Here is a 22,053-nt window from a genome sequence, read left to right as displayed (position 1 = left end):
GCACGTGATTTATTAATGAAATTTAAAAAAAGTCAACAATATTAAGAAAAGTTATCAGGATATAACATAAAATAGCTTTGTTAATTCATAGTATACTTTTAATGAAATTCAGAACAGTATCAAAAAATCTTCTGTTTTATAATATACACATTGTACATCAGATTGGTATATATACAATTTGCAAAATAATTAACTGGACGATAATTGTAATCGTAATTTCTCATATCGTTTCAATTCTTCTCGGCTGACAGAAGGTGCCAGATTTCTTATAGCCTCCAAGAAATCTTTCAACGTAACGGTTATTCCATCATTGAAGTCAACATGTTCCTTGAAAGCTGCTTCCCTGAAGTATTTCTGATCTGCATTATTGGTAAAAATTCTGCGTACAGCCAACAACCAAGCATCTGAGCAGACAGCGTATAAATCAGCCCCAGTCAAATTAACTGGCAACTGCTCGACAATTTTCTCCAATTCCTTTCCACCATTTTCCATTTTAAATTTTCGGGTGAGTGCCCGAAGAACACTAAGCTGGGAGTCACGATCCGAGTAAATTCCCACGTAGAGCATCTTATCGAATCTGCCGGGTCTCAAGAGAGCAGGGTCGATGAGATCCGGCCTATTTGTAGCACCAATAATGAAAATACTGCCAGTACTTTCTAAACCATCCATCTCGGCAAGAAGCTGAGACACAATTCGGTCCATTACTCCACCGCTATCTCCACTCCGTCCTCTGTTCGGCGCCAATGAGTCGAGCTCATCGAAAAATATTATACAGGGTGCCGCAGACCTTGCCTTTTCAAAAACTAAAAGAATTCAATGACTTGTAGTCAATAGCGCCTGTCGAGAATCTCTAATGATATAATAATCTCTGAAAAACTTGTCGCTCGCAGCGCTACACGTACACCATTTTTTTTAATATTATAAATACGTGATAAACGCACGCTTTCTTCGCATGATCTGTCACTCTAATTAATCTATTTATATAACTACTCCCAACTACAACGTATTAAGCGAATATTTCCTACTTTTTATATACTGAGACTATAATGCGTCATAGATTAAATATTTACCTTGGCGAACGTTCTTCTCACTCTGTCCAACGTACATGTTTAATAGCTCTGGTCCTTTTACTGATAAGAAGTGAAGCTGACATTCTGTCGCTACAGCCTTTGCCAGTAATGTCTTCCCAGTACCCGGTGGACCATACAGAAGTAATCCTGAACGACCAAAACCTTTTGTATTCAAAAGGGGCAATTCGATTCTTCGTGTTATTTCCTGTTTCAAATCTGCCAGTCCACCAATATCTTCCCAATGAACTGTAGGTACCCTCGGTGCACCAATTTGATCAGAAAACATTGTCTGCATGTATTCTGTGTTTGGGATATCATTAATGTGATTATCAGTATATTGTAATTATTGTTAATACTGTAATAATTATACTGTACCACAAGCATTGACAAAATCATCATGTAACAATGATATTGATGAATATTCTTTGGTATTTGTCATCAGCCTGTATCTTGTTTTTACTGCGTGTAATATCAGAGCTTCCAGATCTGCTAATACAAAGTCTGAACACATTCCAGCAATTTTTGATATGTTTGCTTCATACTTTAAACATTTACTTGCTAGTAGCCAAAGCAATGTTTCTGTTCTTTGGTTTCGGTCTAGATTCTTTAAGCTAATTGATTCAATAAAAATTCGCCGTAGATCAGCAGGAATTTCTGAAGCATCTGACGTAGCTATAATTATTAACGGATATTCCAGATTTTTATCATACGCTTTTTTCAATTCGGTAGCAAAGGCTGATATTGTTCGCTCATCTTTTTGACCTTCTGCATCTTTTCCAAACACCTGTAAATAGTTTAATAATTATAGCAGTGTATCTTCATCGGCAGATTATTAAATTAAATGGCGATGAATAATACCTGAATATTATTCAGTTTTAATATACAAGGTACACAGTTTTCTGCTTTATGTAGCACTATTCGTAGTTTAGCTTCTGTTTGAGCAGCTGTTAATGACTGTATTTCTGCGAAATCAACATTGAGCAGATTTACACCCATTCTTTCAGCTACGGTTTGAATTAATCTAGATTTTCCACTACCAGTTCGTCCTTCCACAAGAAATACAGGTCTCATATCCATAGGCACATCTATAATGAAAATTTCTTGATATAATATTTGATTATAGAATTATTTTAGTTATATACTGATAATAGATTGCATACCTTTCTGTATAAAAGGTAAGATACAAGATTCAAGATTTTCCAGTACTTGATGGAGTGACGGGGGATAGTTATAACATAAATATTGTTCAGATTCATTATTAGTGTCAAACATTAGAAGTAATTCTTCAGAAAAATCAAGACTGTGTTTTTGAGGAAGGTGACTGTGAACATTTACTTCTTGAGAAAGAGTTGTTTTATCTCGAACAATGTAACAGCCATCGCTGTTGTTAAAAGAATCGTTAACCTTTATAGTTTTAATTTTAAAGAAGACGACATTGGCATTGGGATTTAACGAGAAGTAGAAATAATCAGGTGCATAATCCCGAATGCTGATGGAAAATATGTCATTGGATCGAAGGTAACGTGGTTCAGAAAAATAATTGCTCAGAAGCGTATCAATTAAGTCATTTGAACGATCATAAGGATTTGCAATAACGCTTACTGTAGCTTTTTTTGCAAATTTTGGTACATTTTCCAGCCATGGAACTGTAACAGTTTTAATAAATTAATTTAACTGTAACCTTGAGCATTTGCTATTGTCAAAATATACTCACATATAAAATAATACGACGTTCTATTTGTATGTAAAGTGTTTTCTATATTAAATCTTGTAGATTCAGAAACAATTAAACTATGACTTTTAACATTTGGTAATGGTATGATAAAAATCTTATATTTTTCATTATGTTCCATTGATACAATATAGAACCAGCGCGGAACAGTAGTTCCTATGAATGTTGGATTTCCAAAGGCACATGAGTAACAATCAATATAAATTAATTGCTCTGTATAATTGAATAACTTTTTTAAAGTTTTATCTGTAACAGACTGAATCTGACATTTCATTTTTAAAAGTTTATCAAATTTAATATATATATAATGAAAAAAAATTATTGCCACTAGATACTCTGAACTGTGTGACATTAATGTCTTAGCCAAGTAATATATGAGATTAATATTATTTATTACGACACTCATGTTATAGAATCTTATAAGTGTTTGAACTTTTCTTCTTTTATACATGGTCATTTACAGCAGACATGGGTCAAGGCTTTGAACCATCTCATTAAAGTTTTCTCAATCTGAAATAAAACAGATTGTAATAAAGTAAATGACTAAAGTAGAATTGAAGAATTCACCTATTAAATAATATACAGCATTGCATCTGATAAAAGTTATAATCGAAAAAGAGAAACTAAAAGCTCAAAGGTATTACATGTGATGCTTTCTTTATTTTGATATATCTGAAATATATTAGTCAGCGAATGAAGTTTCAATGATTAGATATAAAATCATTGCAAAAATTAAAAATGTGACATTTTAATAACAGTTAAAGTGTAATACATATTTCCCCTAATGAATACAGAGTACCAATATCCATAGGATTTTGACAGGAAGATAGTAAATGGGAACCACTGATGTACCAATTTTGGACCAATCTGAAATGTTGCTATAGAAACAGAAGGCGCAAATTCTTCAGACTTACCAGCTGTAATACTAATTTACTGTCGTTATTCGCACTTAAGGTACACAATTTGCAAGAAACGTTATTGCGTTCGCCTTAATACGTTCTCATGTAAGTGCTTGGATCAGAATCCAACTTGTTCGCGATGCTGTTTACCGTCGCCCATTTCAAATACGGATTAGCAGAGGACACCGTAAAACCGTTGATGCCTTGTTAGCCGTTAAGTGTAGACATAACCTTGTCTAACAGCGTCCTTATTGCAGTTATTCGAAGTAGTCTTTTGGCATTTAAAGTGTTGCTTGAATTACAAAATTCACCGACATCATAACACAGTGTTTGTGATGTCGTGGTAAGTATAAATCGTTTGGCCTCTCGCAAACTGGTCAATGAAATTCATACTTTTAGAGCAGCACTTTCCAAGCTGATTCACCGACTATTTGGTTCGCACTATTACTCCGATTTAGCAATGTTCATTTTATTTTAATGGTGCATATTTATCAGAAGTAATGTCTATTAGCCTTTGTGCTAATTAATGAAATTGTCATGTATTCTGGAATTATTATTTTATGGAGTTGCTGAATTAATTTTTCAAAAATTATAATTTTTCGACTCTATTGTTCCGTTCCGTTTAAAGGTAGAATAGCAAAGAACAAGATACGCTAACAATGGATCCAGCAACAGTAATTGCTCTCTGCAAAGAAAATATTCAACCATTACGACATGGGAGAAATGCAACACAGTTGGGAACAGCTCTTAGAGCTCAAGAGGATGCTGATGCTCAACAGTTACTTCTTGAAGAGAAACAGTAATAATTTGTATAGATTTGTTTCATTATTTATGTTATAGTAGGTATCTCCGTGTTACATAACATGTTATTGGAGGGAGATGGGTTGCCCTTGCCCAGTGATTGTGCTTATTTATTGATTCAGTATATTTCTGTAGTGGTCAAACATATTTTTTTATTGCTATTTTCATTTCAATGATATGTAATGTTTCATTTCTCACTAGAATGTATGAGGATGCAATAAAAAACTATGACGGTGATGACCCATTGGAGAATTGGTATGAATATATTCTCTGGGTAGAACAGAGTTATCCAAAAAGTGGTCATGAATCTGATATAGGCAAACTTTTGGAGCAATGTTTATCCACTTTTGAGAAAGAAACCAAATATCATCAGGACCGTAGATATATTCGATTATGGATCAATTATGTAAGTTATTATTCAATTTGCTCAACAAAAATCAAGACTTACAAATACAATGCATTAACACATTACATAATTTTAATCCAGATAAGTATGCAGAAGAATCCTCTTGAATTATACCAGCTTTTGCAAAATAATGGTATTGGAACAATGGTAGCAGATATGTATAGAGCATGGGCGTTTGAATTAGAACAAAGTGAAGATTTCAAAAGAGCTGATGAAGTTTATGTAATGGGAATAGCAGCTCGTGCTCAGCCTCTGGGTGAATTAACTTTTGCCCATCAGTAAATATCATAGCCACAATATTATCTGTTATAACTTCAGAATACAAGTGCTATATGTTTATTGGTACTTTTGTTTCACAGAAATTTTCAGCTTGCTGTAGGTCGCAGAACACTTGGTCGTACCGATGATAGAGGTGAAATTTCACTAGCAGAACAGAGACAAGCATTCAGTTCATTGCGCGCTATTCGAGCAGGAAAAAAGGTTGGCAGTATACGAACTGGGCATCGAGTACGTGATCATCTTCCTGGCGTAGTGCCTCAGGGTGGTCCAGTACATCATGCCCCGAGAGGAAATTCTAGAATACAAATATATCAGGTAACATATTGTAACTGAGAAGGGAGTTAATTGAATATATATCTTATGCAAAAATAATATTTAGGACGATACATTGGGAGGAGATATCAAAGCCACAAGTATACTAGATCATGTTCCTGTAGAGGAAGTAGTGCATAAAGAAAATACTATCAAGGCCGGTCCGTGGAGTAATGCGTCCAAAAAATGCCCAATTATGACCTCGACTGTCAAACCAGCTTTCAAAGGTTACTTTACCTGTTATATAATACAAATATGTAAATACGATAGTATTAATTGTTATTTGTTAATTATATTTGATATCTTTACAGTTCACGAAGATCAAATAGATAACAATAGCGATTCAGATAAGTTGCGACTGTTTTCAAATCATACGTCATTTTTTGATGGAAGCAAGTACTCGGAGCATTTGATAATACCTGTATTTGTACCAGATCCACCTAATCCTAGTGTCATACGAAAAGTTCATTATCCCAAAGAATTAGTTTATGCCAATAATATGGATCGTAGCATGGAAGAGATAAAGGCTCAAGCATATTTAGAAAGGTAAGATATAACATATTAATTCCATAACAATATATTTTTTAATTATAAATATATTTATGCTTTACATCCCTCTTTACAGTAGAGCTAAAGCTCTTACAGAAAAACAACATATGCAAGAGTCTCAATTAATCGACGAGAAACGGAACGGACATCCAAGTCAATGTGTGTTAGAAAGTCAGGATCTCGAAACAGAACAACGGGAGATGGAACAACAGAGACTCGAAGTGGAGCAGCGTAGAAGAGAAGCCGAGCAGCGAGAATTAGAAATACAAAGAAGAGAGGCCGAGCATTGCGAACTAAGAAGGCAGAGATACGAAACTATACAACGGGAACTCGAGAGATTAGAGAGAGAGAGATTAGAAGCTGAAAGAATAGAAGCTGAACGTATTGAAGCTGAAAGAATCGAGGCACAGCGTATGGAAGCAGAATTGAGTAGACAGCAGAAAATGCAATCAACCAGTTATCTTCATCAACATCATACATCTGCTGATCCCGAGGACCACTTGTTGGGTCAAAGTTTGACTGTCAACACCAAGGAGGCAATGTCAGTTGTTCAGGATCTATGGCATTCTTCTGACACTCGTACAGAAAGTCCTCTGATTGGTGGAATGGCCCATAGAATTTCAGATTCCAGGCCAAAAATTTCATTTGATATACATATGGATAGTTCCATGACGCAGCATGCAATATCAAGCAATAAGCACCTTCCTGGATACAATATTCAACCATACAATGATCAAGAGAATCATCATTATCCAGCACCGTACACGAATCAGGAGCACCAATCACCTTATGCAAATCATGGTTATCCAAATGCTTATCACTTTCCAATGCATCACGAACAACACGTTCAACCTCATAGACAACATCACCCTCAACATATTCCATCACCACATCAACCACCTCAGCAACCACATCATCCACAGGCACATATCGCTCCGCAGCATCACCATGTTTCTCCACATGTACAACATCAACAGCATCAGCAGCATCATGTATATGCAAATATCTCACCGAGTACTATGGGATATCAACCGTATCACTCTTCAATGCATTCGTCATCGTCATCTCATCACACTGTAGATCATCAAAAACAATTACATTTTACACCATACATTGAACCCGAAGCAGAAACAAATAAACCCTACAGAATGCCTTCGGAACTACCATTCATAAAGTCACCAGGAATGAACCGAAGAGACTTGAAGTACCTTGAAGATGCTAAAGATAAAGAGAATGCTATTGCTGTAGATTATAATGAACCAGTAGAAGAGAATGCTCCTAAACAACCTGAAGAGAATAATTTATACATCGATGAGAGTCTTGGGATAGCCCCTTTGTCCAGTGTTAATGACACATGTTTTACTCAAGAGTTTAATACTCAATTAACTAGTTCCACTCCGATGACTAATCACTTTAGACAACCCTATCGGTTAAAGGATTCAGGTTCATATCAAGGCAGCGTACCATCACAAACGTGAGTTTTATTTTTTATATACCATTTTCTATTAGTTGCGATATTAAATTGCAATCCCAAGAGGCTAATGATCTTATCTTTTGTTCAGAATATCAGAAGTACGTGCCAGCGAGACGGATGATAAACTGAGTGTTATAATGGAATCTACTAGAGAATATATTTCTAGTAGTTCCGGAAGTACTGTTCATACACGAACTGCAGGTTTAGGTTTTACATTGACCCGAGAAGACATGTTGCGCATCAATGGGCAATCTACCAGTGAAGGTAAGTTTATCAATTATCGTATCATTGTAGAAAGTAATTTTTTCATCAATAGTAGGTATATACTCATTACTATGATTTAGGGATGGAGTCAACTGAATCTCTGCTGGCAGCGAATCAGTCGTACGAACAAAAAATGCGAGCTCAAATTCAAGCTGTTCATGCCCAGAGTCCACGTACGGTCCAGCGAAACGTCGATGAGATAACATCAGAAATAAAGAATAATTGTGATCTTAGGAAATCCATTAGCTTTAAAATAAACAATGAGAAATTGACCGAAGCCAAAGATTTCTCAATGGATTGCGAAGAGCATGAACCAATGGAACAAGTGGAGGACGAAAATTTCGAATTACCAAGTGGCGATATTAATCCATTTGATAAAAGCTTGATCGCTGGACTTTTAAAGAAGATCAAATTTCCACAGCCGTATCATGCAGAAGGATACGTGAGATTAGATACCAATCTGATGAAATTTGTGCCTTCTACTACCGTTACGCTTGGTGAGTTTCATCATTTATCCCTGTATCTGGTAGATTTTTAATATTCGCCGTCCTTCAGGTACGGATGCATATGAGATAGAAAAGTGCCTTGGGAAAGGAACATATGGAACTGTATTTAAAGCAGTGAGTTTGAAAACCGGTCAAACGGTTGCATTAAAGACTCAGAAACCGGCATGGGTTTGGGAATATTACATAGCAAAAGAAGTAAAGAGTCGACTTACCAATCCCCATATGGTAAAATATAATTTTTCCATTATTAGTTACTCAGTGACGTCCTGTATTGCTCGATCATTGATAAAAATATTTTATTCACAGCTACGTGGCTTCATGGACATAACGCAGGCATATGTAGCGAACAATACAAGCGTTTTGGTTTCTGACTTCTCAAAATACGGAACGCTTCTAGCCGTAACGAATCAAGTTAAAATTGTCACGGGTAGAGCTTTGTGCGAAGCTCTTGCTATATTTTTCACTATTGAAATGCTACAGATAGTAGAGTATCTACATAAATGCCAAATTATACATGGTGATATTAAACCTGATAATTTTCTATTGATGCATTTGTAAGTATCAGTAATTCTTGCTTAGCCTTTTTTGACTTGTTTAAGAGAATTAATATTAATATTATATAATTTTACAATAATAATAGACCAACAGAGGATGTCCGACCAACGATACAACTGATAGACTTCGGATGCAGTATAGATATGAGTCTATTACCTGAAGATACCAAATTTACTCAAGTCATTAAAACAGAGGACTTCACTTGCATAGAAATGCAAACCGGAAGGCCTTGGACTTATCAAACAGACTTATATTGTCTTGCTGCGTCAAGCCATTGCCTTCTCTTTGGTAATTACATGCGAGTATCCAACACTGCTGGTCGCTGGTTTATCAACACAAAACTGCCCAGGTAAGTTATTTGAAATTAAGAAAAAGAAAATATTTTTCCTATCGACAGCTCACCAAGCCGATCACACGTTGATTCTCTCTTAATTTTTATTGAGTGGTTTCTGTCCTTTCGATCCCAATCAGTATTTCAGTATCTATTTTTTTTTTCAATACAGATACATGAAGAAAGCTATGTGGGAAAAATACTTTACTGAACTATTGAACATCGAGTCGTGCGATAAAATGCCAGATTTAGCTAAATTGCGCAACGTGCTGGAAGAGATATTGCCTCAGATCTCAGAACTACGATCAGCGATTAGATGCTTTTCCAATATACTTAACAAACGATAACGCTTACTAAACTTCAACCAATCGTCGTTATGTCCCCCAGTGTGCACATACTTAGCGAAGAACCAACAATTAATAAAAGAAATTAATATTATTGTGCTATTTATTATAAATTCCATTGTAATGATTATGTATACCATCTAGTTATTACAATAATGTCATAGACTTTCTGGCCTGATTCGTGGCGGTTCCGATTTACGTAATACAACTTGCACATAATATCATAATGCGTCTTTACAATGTTTAATTGAACAAACACTGTTTTTAATAGAAATGACAAATTTCATAATTACACATTTATAGAGTAATATTATTCTGTGAATTTATTTAGGACTTTTGTCCAATTATTGCTGTTAATTTCCAAATTTTATAATATTGACTTTTTTCTAGAGATCATGTGAGTCATATTAATTTCATTAATGACTTTCTAACAGTTCACGAATAATAAATTAACTGTTGTGCAAGTTAATTACCGTCCACAAAGCAGGCCTCGACAAGCACGTAGAATAAGTTCTTAGATGTATAAACTGCACGACCGAAAAAGAATTCAGGTTTTTGTTTGGGCGAATTTATTGTTAGATTTTATAAATATTACAAAAATATTAAGCTGTGCGGCATTTAAATGACAACAAGAATGATATACATTATAACTATTATAGCAAATAAGCGATCAAGCAGCGTAGCGCTGCCATTATAGTTCAAAAAGCTATGAGAACATGCCTTATCTTACTTTGATGGTGCAACATGAAAGTAAGTAAATCAAAGTAAAGGGATATGCTGATATTACTATTGCTTATAAAATAATATTATTATGCAATGCCAACTCTAATGTAATTGTTTTACTTGAAAATTGTGCGAAGTGCCGAAGTGTTACTGGATTTCATAATAAAAGTATGACAAAACTTTCATAACGCTCTGCGACGATTAACGATATACAATTTTGATAAGAATTTTGTCTGGCATGCAATGTGAAATTGTGAAATTGTACAGCAATAGTGATATCGACATAAAAGAGAATTAAAAATACTTTATAAATGATTATGCAAGTACAAGCAGGATCGTTCCCTAGTAGAAATTTTCTTTGGTAAGTCCAGGGCCTGTTTGGGTTCCCACCGAGTCAACCCAAATCTATCAGTTAAGATATCGACGAGCCCTCGATTTTCATAATGAAATTTCTATTAGGGTAAACTCAACCACCGTTTTCTAACATAATTAACGAGCACACAGATCCTATGATACAATGAGCTGTCCTTTTATCTCTAATGGAATGTCCTTATTGGCCAAATCATTATTAAAATATTTTATAAATTTTTTCAATTTTTATTGTGAAACAAAGTCATGTACATTTTATTTAAGTGTTCCACGTTGCACTGTCGCTCAAGTAAACATACTGATGACTTGAAATATGGATGTACCCATTAAGAACTATTGTATTTCTATATGTTATAATTCTTGTAAATATAGATATTTACAGAATTAAATTATCCTTAAGTCTCTCTCGTTATAAATCACTCTAACGATCTTCTGAAATTTCCAAATTTTTAAATTCACAGTCTCACGTTTTACCATAAAACTTTCGATTCAACAAATATAATAATAAATTGACGTTGATCTTTGCTTTCCCAAACATATCCATTATCGGTGCACCTTCGAATTGCAGCTCTAGCAATCTTTGAATGTCCACATCCAGCTTTTCCATTTCTACGCCCATGAACTTTCCGCGTACAGTGAATATACCATTGTGGTCCGTGGGACTTATTTCGAAAATGACATTTTTAAATTGAGAGTGTGGAAGTCCATCAATTTCTAACAGCACGCCCTTCTCTTGCAATTTTGCTGCAGAATATTTTAAAGTCATTTTGGATTTCAACTTTCCATGATGATTCTTTTGCATCGTCTTCACAGCATGAAGGGATCTGTAACAAAGTAACATATTTATATTTCCTGTTTCCATACAAAAAAAAAGATTTCCATAAATTTACCGTTACACTTATCTTACCCCTTTCCTGTGTGCAGATTTTCAAGGCATCGTTGTATGTATTCACTGTAATACTGAACTTGCTCCTGGTAGTACTTGGACTTTTCTTCAAGCATTTGCTTCATGGCACTTAGTGTTTGAAGTTCCTTTGTTCGGAACAATCGATATTTTCCTTTGTTACAAAGATCTCGTGCTATTGCAGTTACTATACTTTGATACCCGTCTGCTTGTGTGACTAATCCACCGAGTTCAAGCTTATTCAGATAAGCTCGAAGCTGGAGCTTGCAGTCATTAAATGATGGACTAATATAAGGGAACATACAATTAAATTATAATCATCAGAACAATATAATTGTAAAAATTACCTTTTTTTTATTATATTGAAACTTCTTGTGTCCGATGAATATTTGTTACTATAAAGTCTTTCTTGAATCGGTGAACATGATGACTCTAGAGCATCAACCAATGTCTCACCTTTGAGTAGTTGTAATATCGAGACCAATAGCTCTTTTGTCTTTATAAAAAGTTTTTTCAAATTTGTGTCATCGTTCTCAGGCACTTCGAATTTGTTCATCAGTACAAGGCAAACTTCAGTTTTTCCCATTCGAGCTTTATTCGATTCGCATATTGGATCCGCTGAAATTCAATTAAATATTGTGACTGTTTTTTAATGACATCGTAAAATTAAAAATTATTCTTAAACTATGAGATACGGGACAATGATTAATGAGAATATTGTTACTTACTGATGCCCAATAAAGAAGCAACACTCGGTGTTGTTCCTAAATCATCTAACAGTTCATGCAAAGTATCCAAAGGATCAGGCGCTATTTGATATTGGTACTCGAGTACAAGACTATGCGTATCACAGATTTCCTGCAAAAGAGATTAACTGTAATTATAATGAATTAAAATGTTGGAAAGAGGATTAAAAACTGATGATTATTTACCTGCAATGAGATGTATATCTCTGGCTTATGAATTAATGTAGCTTCTGTGTATTCGTGTATGCGGAAATGATCATCCAGTTCTTCGACTTGGCAACAGTAACGGAAAAACTTTTTAAACTTTTCATGACACTCGATTATGAATGGATTCAAGCAAACGAGATGCATAGCTTCTTCACCGAACTAGAAATATAATTATTAATACTACGCAATCTCATCTTTCATGAAAATCATGACATATGATGTTGTACGCACTCCTTTTTTTGATGTTGCGAATTGTAATATTTTGGCGATGCTGGCTAAATTTCGTCTTTGGTCATTAGACAGCGATCGGTCAATTGGTAATTTGATTATATCAAATGCGTCTGGCGCCACAATGGCTGGATTGATAAAATGATAGTAAATTTGATCTCCAACGACTTTCAATATATCCTTTTCTGGCGCGTTTGGAAACTTTTCCGCCAATGTACAATTCAATACTTTAGCCATGTATAACATGCCGTATGGTATTAAGTCTCTTGATTCAGTTATTCTTGATAAGAATTCGACAACCGTTGTTTTAAGCAATTGTATACCATTGTTTAGTCTTTTACGTACTTGTTCGTAGTTCAGTGCTTGCTGTGGATTTACTGAATATGGAAGATCCCTATTTTTTAGAATGAAATAAACGTTAGTTACACTATGAACAAATTCAGTCGAAAAATTGTTTTGTATGATAATATAACTTACAGGATTTCTCCAGTCTCCATTTCTAATTGATTTCTCCAGCATTTATAAATGTTGACCGGATCAGTTTCTATGTTGATAGTTTTGTCTGCGAGTATCTTTTCTATTATTGGTCCAACTATCTGTCGCAGAGCTCTTTGTCCATTGACTTGTCTTGCGTAATTCACTACCATTTTTAAAACAACAGGATTTCCTGTTACGACTTCTGATGGTTTTTGAAACTTGCATCTACGAAATAGTCATTTAGATACTTGTGTCATTTCATTATGTTTCTAGGAAGTATTTCAAACGTGTACCTAATCTCCTCTTGAAGTGCACTTCTGAAGAGTTTTAGCAACAGATATTCTTCCCTTATATTTGATCCAAAATTGAATAAAGTTAGGATCACATTTTGAAGAAACTTATTCGTCTTACTTTCGGGCAGAAGAAACAAGAGCTTTGATAAATACGTTGGATTAGTTTGTAGTGCATAGAACAGATGCTGATACCCTTGCAGCATTTTATGTCCTTCCTTAGTTAATGATTTTAAACCTTTAGCACTCTTGTCTTCGGCTAAAGACTCTAAGTTTCTACCATGCGCTACTATGTCCTACGACAAAAATATTATGAAGTCCAAATGTACATTCCAGATATAAAATATCATAAGAAACATCGTAAAAGATTACCTGCAAAGTTATTCTATTTTGTATAAGAAGACCAATCTTGATATCCATACTGTCTAACAGCTGAGATAGATTCGTATTATGTCTTATGGTCTGGACCACTTCGCTTCTAAGATGCTATGAAATGATAAAAAAAAAGTCAACATTGACAGAAGCATAATACTATTAAACTATAGCAGACTGAAATATTTTTAAAATACCTGTAACTGTAAATCCTTATCATAGTCATCGGCATTGAGGCTTAGAATGCCTGAAAAGTGTCTAATCACAGGAAAAGGTGGTTTTTCTAATCGTAAGAGCGAATGGAAACGTCTTCTGGCTGCACGTCCACGCCATAGTGCTTGTATCTTCACAATTTTCTTTTCCTAAATGATTTATACGTTATATAGAAAATTTTGTAAAGATAATATATAATACTTTATGTTTCATGTACATACTTGTCCTTTATAACGATCAAGAATATCTTCGTATTGCGTCCTAATAGCCCCATAATTTTTATTAAAATGTTCTTTTTGCTTTCTGCGTTCGTCCAGAAACTTTTTATAGTGATTACGTTGAATTCTGCCTCTCCACCATGCTTGGATTTGTATAATTTTGTCAACGTTCTCATGGTAGTACGAAAATTTATCAGAAATCTTTTTACGCAGCAAATATCCTCGAACTAAAGCTTGCAACTTAATGATTTTACTCTCATCAATTTTTTGAGAACGTGCATTAACTTCCTCAGTAGTTATACGTTTTATCACATGCTACAAAAAAGATTACAAGTATTTAATGACAGAACAGATATTTTCAATTAGACTAAAGATTCCAGCATACGTCAATATCTTCTTTGCTTATGAAATAGGATTCTGTAAGTTTTTTCGGATGATCCCAAGTGTAGTTGAGTTTTTCTAAGTCAATAAAAGATTCGTTACCACCAGAAGTCACGTAACGAAAGTATGGACACTGATGATCTGTATTCTGAAATTTTGTATTCCCACAATCTTATAAATATCCAATACTGTAACTGCTGTGTTATTGTAAAAAAAAAAGTGTATTACCTTACGACGTTGTAATTTTATCAAAGCGTCGATGCAACTTCCTCTATGTGCATTAGATATTTTATATCCCAATGCTCGAAGACAATCGGCAGAAAATAATGCATCATTTTTTTTTATAGCCACATTCAATTGACTAAATAAAAAGGATGCTACACAAATTGTATAAATATTATTAGAGCAACAGAAATGATACTTTTTGCATATACGACGAAATTACCCACCTGCTTCCACTTCCTCGACTTCTCTCATAACTATTTGTGCTACGTTTTCAACATCTTCCAACCATAATTCTGATCCATCAATATGATTCTCTGCAAGACACTTTTTAAAAAGTTTCAAATACAAGGAAGCATCTTCCGGTGTGGTAGGCTTTTCCAATTTAAGGGAAACGTCCTTCAACGCTTCTACTAAACCTAATTGATTGTTTTCTACTACAGCACGATTTAATTTCCGCAACACTTGTATCGCTATAATAAAGTTAATACGATATTAATTACGAATACAAAAGATTATAGATAATAAATGTTAATATACGGGGTGTTCCGTTTAACGAGTCGAATAGGGTTTTGTAGCATCGCTCGAGGGAAGCGACACCCATGCTTCTTCATTGTTCGGAAGAAGTAATAATTCTATTCAACTTCTTAGACGGAATATCCTGTATAATGGTTTTTTCAAATGAATATACGAAAATGCTTTGATCAGTACTTTCGCCGTCATTATGACATTGCTGGTTAATGTGATCTATGCATTCCTGAATATCGATATACGTCAGTAAGGGACATTCTTCTGCATTGGTTTGTTTTTTGAGGCGACAGGCTGCTAAAGCTCTGCAATATTTGACTTTATTTTCCTCGTCGAGATTCTGAAATGTTACGGTGTATATAATATATATTATAATATGAATAGTGATAAGATTATATGTCAAAATCAATACCGTAATATGAGCTTCAGGATTGATCAATGATTGATAAACAAGAATGGGATTTCCAGTGTCCACAGTTTTGCTAATAGCTGCGATAGAAGATAAAACCCGTATGCTAACTATTATGTCGCTATAAGATAAGTCGTTCTATTGAAAGATAATACAATATTAGATTCTGTATCATGTGATAACTAATACTCCTTGTTTGCATTGATACCTTAGATTCCGCGCGGTCAACTTTCATTTCCTCAAAATACAGTGGAATCGCAAATTCGTCAACATAATCACCCAGGCCCAAATTTGGATTTTTCAACGCTTTATGAAATTCTTGTTTGCTGCTATCTTGCAATTTCAAATTAACAAGCTGAACTGCTTCTTGACCTACATTGTAAAATGATTAGTACGGATGAGTTTATTCAAGTGTATAATATATTATAAATTATGTATTGAATAAGACAGACGTCTATTGGATATATCGGCAATGCCGTTTACAATATCAATCGCTTTTTGCAATAAGTTTCTCCTATGTTGACTATTCGTGGTGGATTCGTCTTCCATATCAAAATGGTTATCCATTTGCATGAGCTCCGCCTTGTATAATTCTGCGTTATCGTGCCTCACGTTCTGAATATTGTATGATTTTATATTAGACAATGTAAAAACTGGTACGTTATACTACTTGTGTTATTTAACAAACCTTTAATTTTAGTGTGGACACTTTCAATGACATAATTAAGCTTTCAGAGTCAAGTTCAATAGATCTAATAACGTTCTCCCATGCCCGCCGAACTGTGAGATGAAATAATGGATTATATTTGTTTTTTTTTTAGATATAATTGTGTTATAAAATTTTGAGCAAGTACCATTAACGTTATTTATGTGGCCCTGAATTTCTGCTTGTGTCAAAAGTTCATCATATGCATCTGGTACATAGCTGTCGTTCAGTGACTGTGTAAAAATGAATATCATTTTTATATTGAAATTAAAAGATTCTGATTATTTTAAATATTTGACTCACCCTATTGAGTGCACCTTGCATTTTAGTATCCTTTGCATTTAACAATGTTTGATAATAATCAATTACATAGCTGGGATTAACATCATTAACTTGAGCTGCAGAATTTTTTAATGTTCCCAAAAGTGCCTCTTGATCCTTGAATTAAAATATTCTATTGTAAAATAATTATAGAGTATAATGGTACATTAAAAGATGATAGAATATAATTTACCATATCTGATATGCATTTGTTAATGGCAATAACTGCAGCATGCAAGGCTGCTGCATCACCTGCCATATTGTTGGTCAAAAGACCACCAATCTTTTGGAATGCTGGCATCTTTATACCATACTTTTTTAATTCTTTACTAACAGCATTAATTTCTTCATCTGCAAAAATGTTACCATTGAATGTATAGTCATATCATATTCTACAAAAGAAACACATTTCAGTTATATTGATCCAGTTGATACACACCTGTAAAATTGACTTTGCCATAAAGATCTTGAATCTGTGGAGCCCTTCCAAATTTAAACAAATGTGTACTGAGGGCATGAATACAATATATTACTCGTGGCATATTTTTTTTGTCATAAATATCTGTTGTCTCTGGCTGAAATGTCTACAAAGAGAAGATATTATAGATAATAAAAATTAAATTTTGAAAATAATAATACATACAAGAGGTAACTGCATAGTTTTTAAACATCTTAAAAAATGGTTTATGTTATCAGTGTGACGAAACTGCAAGCCAGCAATAGCATATCGTTTTTGGTCTTTATCATAAATCTTATTCAACGGCAGCTCTTCAGGTGTCATAAAATGGGCAAGCTTAGCCAAATACACTCCATTCCGTAAGTTCTCCTCCAGTTCAGTTGTAGGAGGAAGTTTCTCCATGAGACATGCTTCTAGCCACCTATAACATACAAACTAAGCAATCCTGGAAAGTTTACTGATGCTGCATGCTATTCATTTTATATACTTCTTGGCTTCCTCAAGATGACATAAATATTCGTAAGCAAGCGTCTTGTGACGCTGCTCATCCATTTCCTCTGCCGACTTTCGAGCGTCTTTTTCTTCAATACAAAACATAAATATTTATCTAATATCACCACAAATCTCATACTTATACAAAACTTCAATTGCCATTAAAAAGAAACGATGACACAGAATAGATATTCATCATTATGCATTTACATTATGTCTGTACTCACCAGTCTCTCCATTAGTCGTTATATTTCCAGTATTGGTCATCCTATCAAATTTTATAAAAAAGTTTGAAAAATATAGCAATCAAAGGAATTTAGATGACTAAGCGCGTTATATTCCTCACGTTCTTTGCTCTCTCTTCGTTTTATTTTGCTTTCAATCGCGCTTTGCAATTTCTTCGCATGTACATACAACCCCAAAGTCTTCTTGGCATTCAAATTTATCTAAACACATTAAAGAAGGGGACGAAATTCAACAAGTGGATAAAAAGTATGCTATGATTGGTCAAAATTATCCCCACCAAATAACGGCCGCTAAGAATCATTGCTCCTAAAGAACTAAGTTTAAAAACCGCTCACAAAATTTGTTTTCTGGAAGCCACCTTGAGGAACATGAATGAAATCAAATACTTTTCCAATAGACTTACCTCAGACGTTCCCACAGCAAGTATAAAGACAGAACAGTCGGTAAATATCTATTACCAATGATATAACAGGTATCAGAAGATAAATAGATGAGGAAGCAGCCATAAGGAAAGGAAGGAAGGAGGAAGATATTTATAAGTATATAGATACAATATTTATTTTCAGGCAACAAAGTATACACATACAGGGTTACAGTAGAAACGCACCACCTAAAGTTAGTGCGCCTATTTGAGTCCCATGGTAAAACCATTTCAGGTGTTTCGTTTCGGTTGAATAGCCTGTGATAAATTGAGAAATAAATACTACTATGAACGCGACATTAGGGAAGTGTCCCAGTGATGACGCATGTGCAAAAGACGTACCAATGAGCTGGCGACAGCACCGAGCGCGGATTCGTGTACGGCGCTGAACGGTTCGGTCAACTTGGCTGAGCTCCACGTCTACGACCGGTAATCTCCGGTAGTCGCTGAGCTGCTCTTCACATTTATTCGGACTTCTTCCATTTAGTTGACCGGTCAAGTTCAGTCGAATCAGCATAATGATGCTTAAGTACTTCTTTCTACTAATTTTGGCTCTTGGGCTTCGAGCTGCAGAAGAGGATGTTTTCGAATGGACCGACGATGACTTCGCTCCCGAACTGGAACGTCACGAGAATACCCTGGTCATGTTTTACGCACCATGGTGAGATACAATTTCTTTCGATGACTTTGACTTATACTGAACGGATGGTAGAACCTGGATACGAATAACTCGGATATCAATACATTGCTTGATTTGATAACTCTGTTAATTCTGTCTGTTAGTCTGTTAACGCAGACTTTAATCTGCGTTCGTATCGTTAGGAGCATTTCGTAAATCACAAAATCATATTCTAAGAAATGAGATTTCTCGATTTTTTAATGAATTTTCATTAGAGATCTCAATTTCTCTTTAAATGGACAAATGCCTTATATAATTCTTTAACAATTGGTAGATATGAATTGGATGTATCGTATAAAAATGCTGATTAGATATGCTTGGGAAGTAATAACTAATATCTGTATGTACCCATGGTATATTCTACAAAATGGCAAAAATTTCTTATCTGGAAAAAAAAATTGTTCCAATACAAGATTGAGTACCTGCAATAATAATTGCATTATCACATGGAATTCAAGCTTGCCATTATTATTTCAGGTGTGGACACTGTAAACGTCTTAAGCCAGAGTACGCAAAAGCAGCTGAGTTACTCAGAGGAAATGAGCCTCCTATTACTCTGGCAAAAGTAGACTGTACTGAAGGTGGAAAATCTACATGCAATAAATATTCTGTCAGTGGATATCCTACTCTAAAAATTTTTGCAAAGAGCGAGCTTGTCAATGATTACAATGGACCCAGGGAAGCTGCTGGTATTGCCAAATATATGAAGGTATAACTTTTACTTGGCCCATATTTTTTAAAGGCATTGTTTCAATATCTGCAAATATTACTCACTGTTACATTTTCTATTATTAGGCACAAGTAGGTCCTGCTTCTAAGGAATTAACTGGAGAGGATTGTCAGAAAGCGTTTTTGGATTCTGATGAGGTAGGCGTTATTGGTTATTTTGAAAAGGACGACTCACCTCTTGCAGCCTCCTTCCATGCTGTTTCAAAAAAATTGAGAGAGAAAGTTCGATTTGCACACACCTCTGCCAAGGCCTTGCTAGAAAAAGAGGGATATAAGTTAGTATATTTATTAAGATAAATAATATTTGGATCTTTTGTGTTAAATATCATTGTCGTTTTTCATCTTTTTAGAAATAATATTGTTCTTTATCGTCCAAAAATCTTACACAATAAATTCGAAGCTAGCAGTGTTGTTCACAAGGGTGGAGATTCCATCAGCGAAGTTCACGACTTCATTCTTAACAATTAGTGAGTGTTATTCATGCTCCGTTTATTAAAACCAAATGATATCCTCGAGAATACTGCCAGATGTTATTAAAAAAAAATATTTTGCAGCTTCGGTATCGTGGGGGTACGCACTCGGGACAACTCAGCTGACTTCAAGAATCCGTTGGTTGTCGCCTATTATAATGTAGATTACGTGAAGAATCCTAAAGGCACAAACTACTGGCGTAATAGAATTATGAAGATCGCCAAAGATTTCCCAAAACTTAACTTTGCAATTTCTTCCAAGGATGACTTCCAGCACGAATTGAATGACTTCGGCATTGATTACACAAAGGGGGACAAGCCCATCGTATTGGCAAAAGATGCCAAAAATCAGAAGTTCATCCTGAAGGATGAATTCTCAATGCAAAGTTTTGAAGCATTTTTGAAAGATCTCGAATCCGGTGCTCTAGAGCCTTATCTTAAATCTGAACCTATTCCTGATGATAACAGTGGAAATGTCAAGATCGCCGTGGCGAAAAACTTCGATGACGTTGTCACAAATAATAATAAGGATACGCTTATAGAATTTTATGCACCGTGGTGTGGTCACTGCAAGAAATTGGCACCAATCTACGACGAGTTAGGAGACAAGCTTGCTGACGAAGATGTCGAAATCGTAAAATTCGACGCTTCGAATAACGACGTCCCAGCACCGTATGAAGTCCAAGGGTTCCCGACTATATTCTGGGCACCTAAGAACGCCAAGGACAGTCCTATCAAGTACGAAGGTGGTCGAGAGCTGGAAGATTTCATCAAATACATTGCTAAGCATTCGACGGAACAGCTTAATGGCTTTGACCGTAAAGGAAAACCTACTAAAGGTGCAAGCGATGAACTATAAAACTTCGCAAAATCAGCGCAAGAATTATCATACTTTCAATTTTGTCACTCTGATTAAATAATTAAGAATAACATTTAAGTCTTTTATAATTCACAAAATGATATCGTGATAAAAATTTGGAATGAAACATTGTCATATAGGTTGTATGTTGCCTCACAGAAAACGACACAGTCACGTACAAAATAATCATAGCTGAAAAGGAAATCATAAAATTGTTATCAAAGGAAAACTACAGTGCGACAGGCAGAGTGGTTAAAGACTTGCTAATGTGACGAGTCAACTTCCTACTTTTTTTCAATTTCTTTATCTTGACCACGATACTTCCACCTGAATCGTACTTATTACAGCATCTTGCCTTGCAGCAAAATTAATAACGTATCGATACCGTCTTTCACAACATGCTAAAAAATAATAAACGATAGTTCAGAAATGTACTCCCGGTATGGAAAATTCTATGAGATAGGGATTAATCAAGGTCATATTCTTTCGAATAACAGATTTCAACTATGTCACTCACTGGAATCTCTTATCAGGGATCAATACTTCATTCCAAGTGTATGTCTAAGAGATAATTTGGGGAGAAAATTTTAATTTTTGGTTTAAATGAAAGTCATAATAAATTGTTTTATACTCATTTTCAAAGAACATATAATATTGTTTTATACTAATTTTCAAAGAACATACATAATATTAATCCCATCATTATGATGTTCCTTAACAAAAGGAATTGATTAGTACATTATACAATATATGTCTTCATACCCTTCCCTGATTCAATAAGTGAAAATGATTATTTCTTTATTCCTTGAAATTAAAAAAAATTAAAGATGCTTTGCGTTTACATAGAATATTCAAAGTTCCAAA

The 22,053-nt window shown here is 34.7% G+C and overlaps 4 protein-coding genes across 12 annotated transcripts; 2 read left to right on the top strand and 2 right to left on the bottom strand.

Moving 5' to 3' along the window:
* Positions 1-80: 80 nt before the first annotated feature.
* LOC107269788 (peroxisome assembly factor 2) lies at positions 81-3,853 on the bottom strand. Of its 3 annotated transcripts, none has more exons than XM_015744038.2 (7): positions 3,717-3,853; positions 2,785-3,312; positions 2,231-2,716; positions 1,929-2,155; positions 1,446-1,854; positions 1,071-1,370; positions 81-803 (listed from the first exon to the last, which is right to left on the bottom strand). In XM_015744038.2, exons 2-7 carry the CDS (start codon positions 3,257-3,259, stop codon positions 190-192), a joined length of 2,511 nt encoding a protein of 836 aa, XP_015599524.1. In that variant the 5' UTR covers positions 3,260-3,312; positions 3,717-3,853; the 3' UTR covers positions 81-189. The 3 variants fall into 3 exon arrangements, with proteins under 3 accessions (XP_015599524.1, XP_024943035.1, XP_015599525.1); XM_025087267.1 differs by lacking the exon at positions 3,717-3,853 and adding an exon at positions 3,447-3,582; XM_015744039.2 differs by lacking the exon at positions 3,717-3,853 and adding an exon at positions 3,370-3,487.
* LOC107269786 lies at positions 3,628-9,616 on the top strand. 5 transcript variants are annotated; one of them, XM_015744032.2, is made up of 15 exons: positions 3,701-3,806; positions 3,959-4,044; positions 4,330-4,500; positions 4,704-4,908; positions 4,990-5,186; positions 5,268-5,502; positions 5,567-5,726; positions 5,811-6,045; positions 6,125-7,522; positions 7,611-7,786; positions 7,867-8,283; positions 8,342-8,517; positions 8,599-8,846; positions 8,933-9,196; positions 9,351-9,616. In XM_015744032.2, exons 3-15 carry the CDS (start codon positions 4,361-4,363, stop codon positions 9,523-9,525), a joined length of 4,026 nt encoding a protein of 1,341 aa, XP_015599518.1. In that variant the 5' UTR covers positions 3,701-3,806; positions 3,959-4,044; positions 4,330-4,360; the 3' UTR covers positions 9,526-9,616. The 5 variants fall into 5 exon arrangements, with proteins under 5 accessions (XP_015599520.1, XP_015599518.1, XP_024943033.1 ...); XM_015744034.2 differs by lacking the exon at positions 3,959-4,044 and having other exon boundaries at positions 3,628-3,756; XM_025087265.1 differs by lacking the exon at positions 3,959-4,044 and having other exon boundaries at positions 3,712-3,806.
* A 1,425-nt stretch (positions 9,617-11,041) lies between these two features.
* LOC107269783 (ras GTPase-activating-like protein IQGAP1) lies at positions 11,042-18,929 on the bottom strand. 3 transcript variants are annotated; one of them, XM_025087251.1, is made up of 29 exons: positions 18,795-18,929; positions 18,435-18,710; positions 18,132-18,231; positions 18,013-18,053; positions 17,781-17,874; positions 17,480-17,714; positions 17,276-17,420; positions 17,030-17,187; positions 16,819-16,953; positions 16,664-16,748; positions 16,498-16,589; positions 16,262-16,424; positions 16,018-16,181; positions 15,813-15,947; positions 15,584-15,740; positions 15,100-15,345; positions 14,879-15,027; positions 14,655-14,798; positions 14,273-14,584; positions 14,036-14,200; positions 13,839-13,952; positions 13,470-13,762; positions 13,177-13,401; positions 12,703-13,093; positions 12,451-12,630; positions 12,247-12,376; positions 11,866-12,136; positions 11,522-11,803; positions 11,078-11,438 (listed from the first exon to the last, which is right to left on the bottom strand). In XM_025087251.1, exons 4-29 carry the CDS (start codon positions 18,050-18,052, stop codon positions 11,078-11,080), a joined length of 4,866 nt encoding a protein of 1,621 aa, XP_024943019.1. In that variant the 5' UTR covers position 18,053; positions 18,132-18,231; positions 18,435-18,710; positions 18,795-18,929. The 3 variants fall into 3 exon arrangements, with proteins under 3 accessions (XP_024943020.1, XP_024943019.1, XP_015599510.1); XM_025087252.1 differs by having other exon boundaries at positions 11,042-11,438; positions 18,013-18,231; XM_015744024.2 differs by lacking the exons at positions 18,435-18,710; positions 18,795-18,929 and having other exon boundaries at positions 18,132-18,390.
* On the top strand, positions 18,823-21,834 carry LOC107269854 (protein disulfide-isomerase A3). The gene is made up of 5 exons (XM_015744189.2): positions 18,823-19,113; positions 19,609-19,840; positions 19,927-20,135; positions 20,211-20,327; positions 20,415-21,834. The coding sequence occupies exons 1-5, from the start codon at positions 18,971-18,973 to the stop codon at positions 21,187-21,189; spliced, it is 1,476 nt and encodes a 491-aa protein (XP_015599675.1). The 5' UTR covers positions 18,823-18,970; the 3' UTR covers positions 21,190-21,834.
* Positions 21,835-22,053: the final 219 nt, after the last annotated feature.

Source organism: Cephus cinctus, unplaced genomic scaffold (genome assembly GCF_000341935.2).
Source record: "Cephus cinctus unplaced genomic scaffold, Ccin1 Ccin1_scaffold0690, whole genome shotgun sequence".
NCBI lineage: Eukaryota > Metazoa > Arthropoda > Insecta > Hymenoptera > Cephidae > Cephus > Cephus cinctus.
This window is presented reverse-complemented; position numbering and strand designations above follow the sequence as displayed.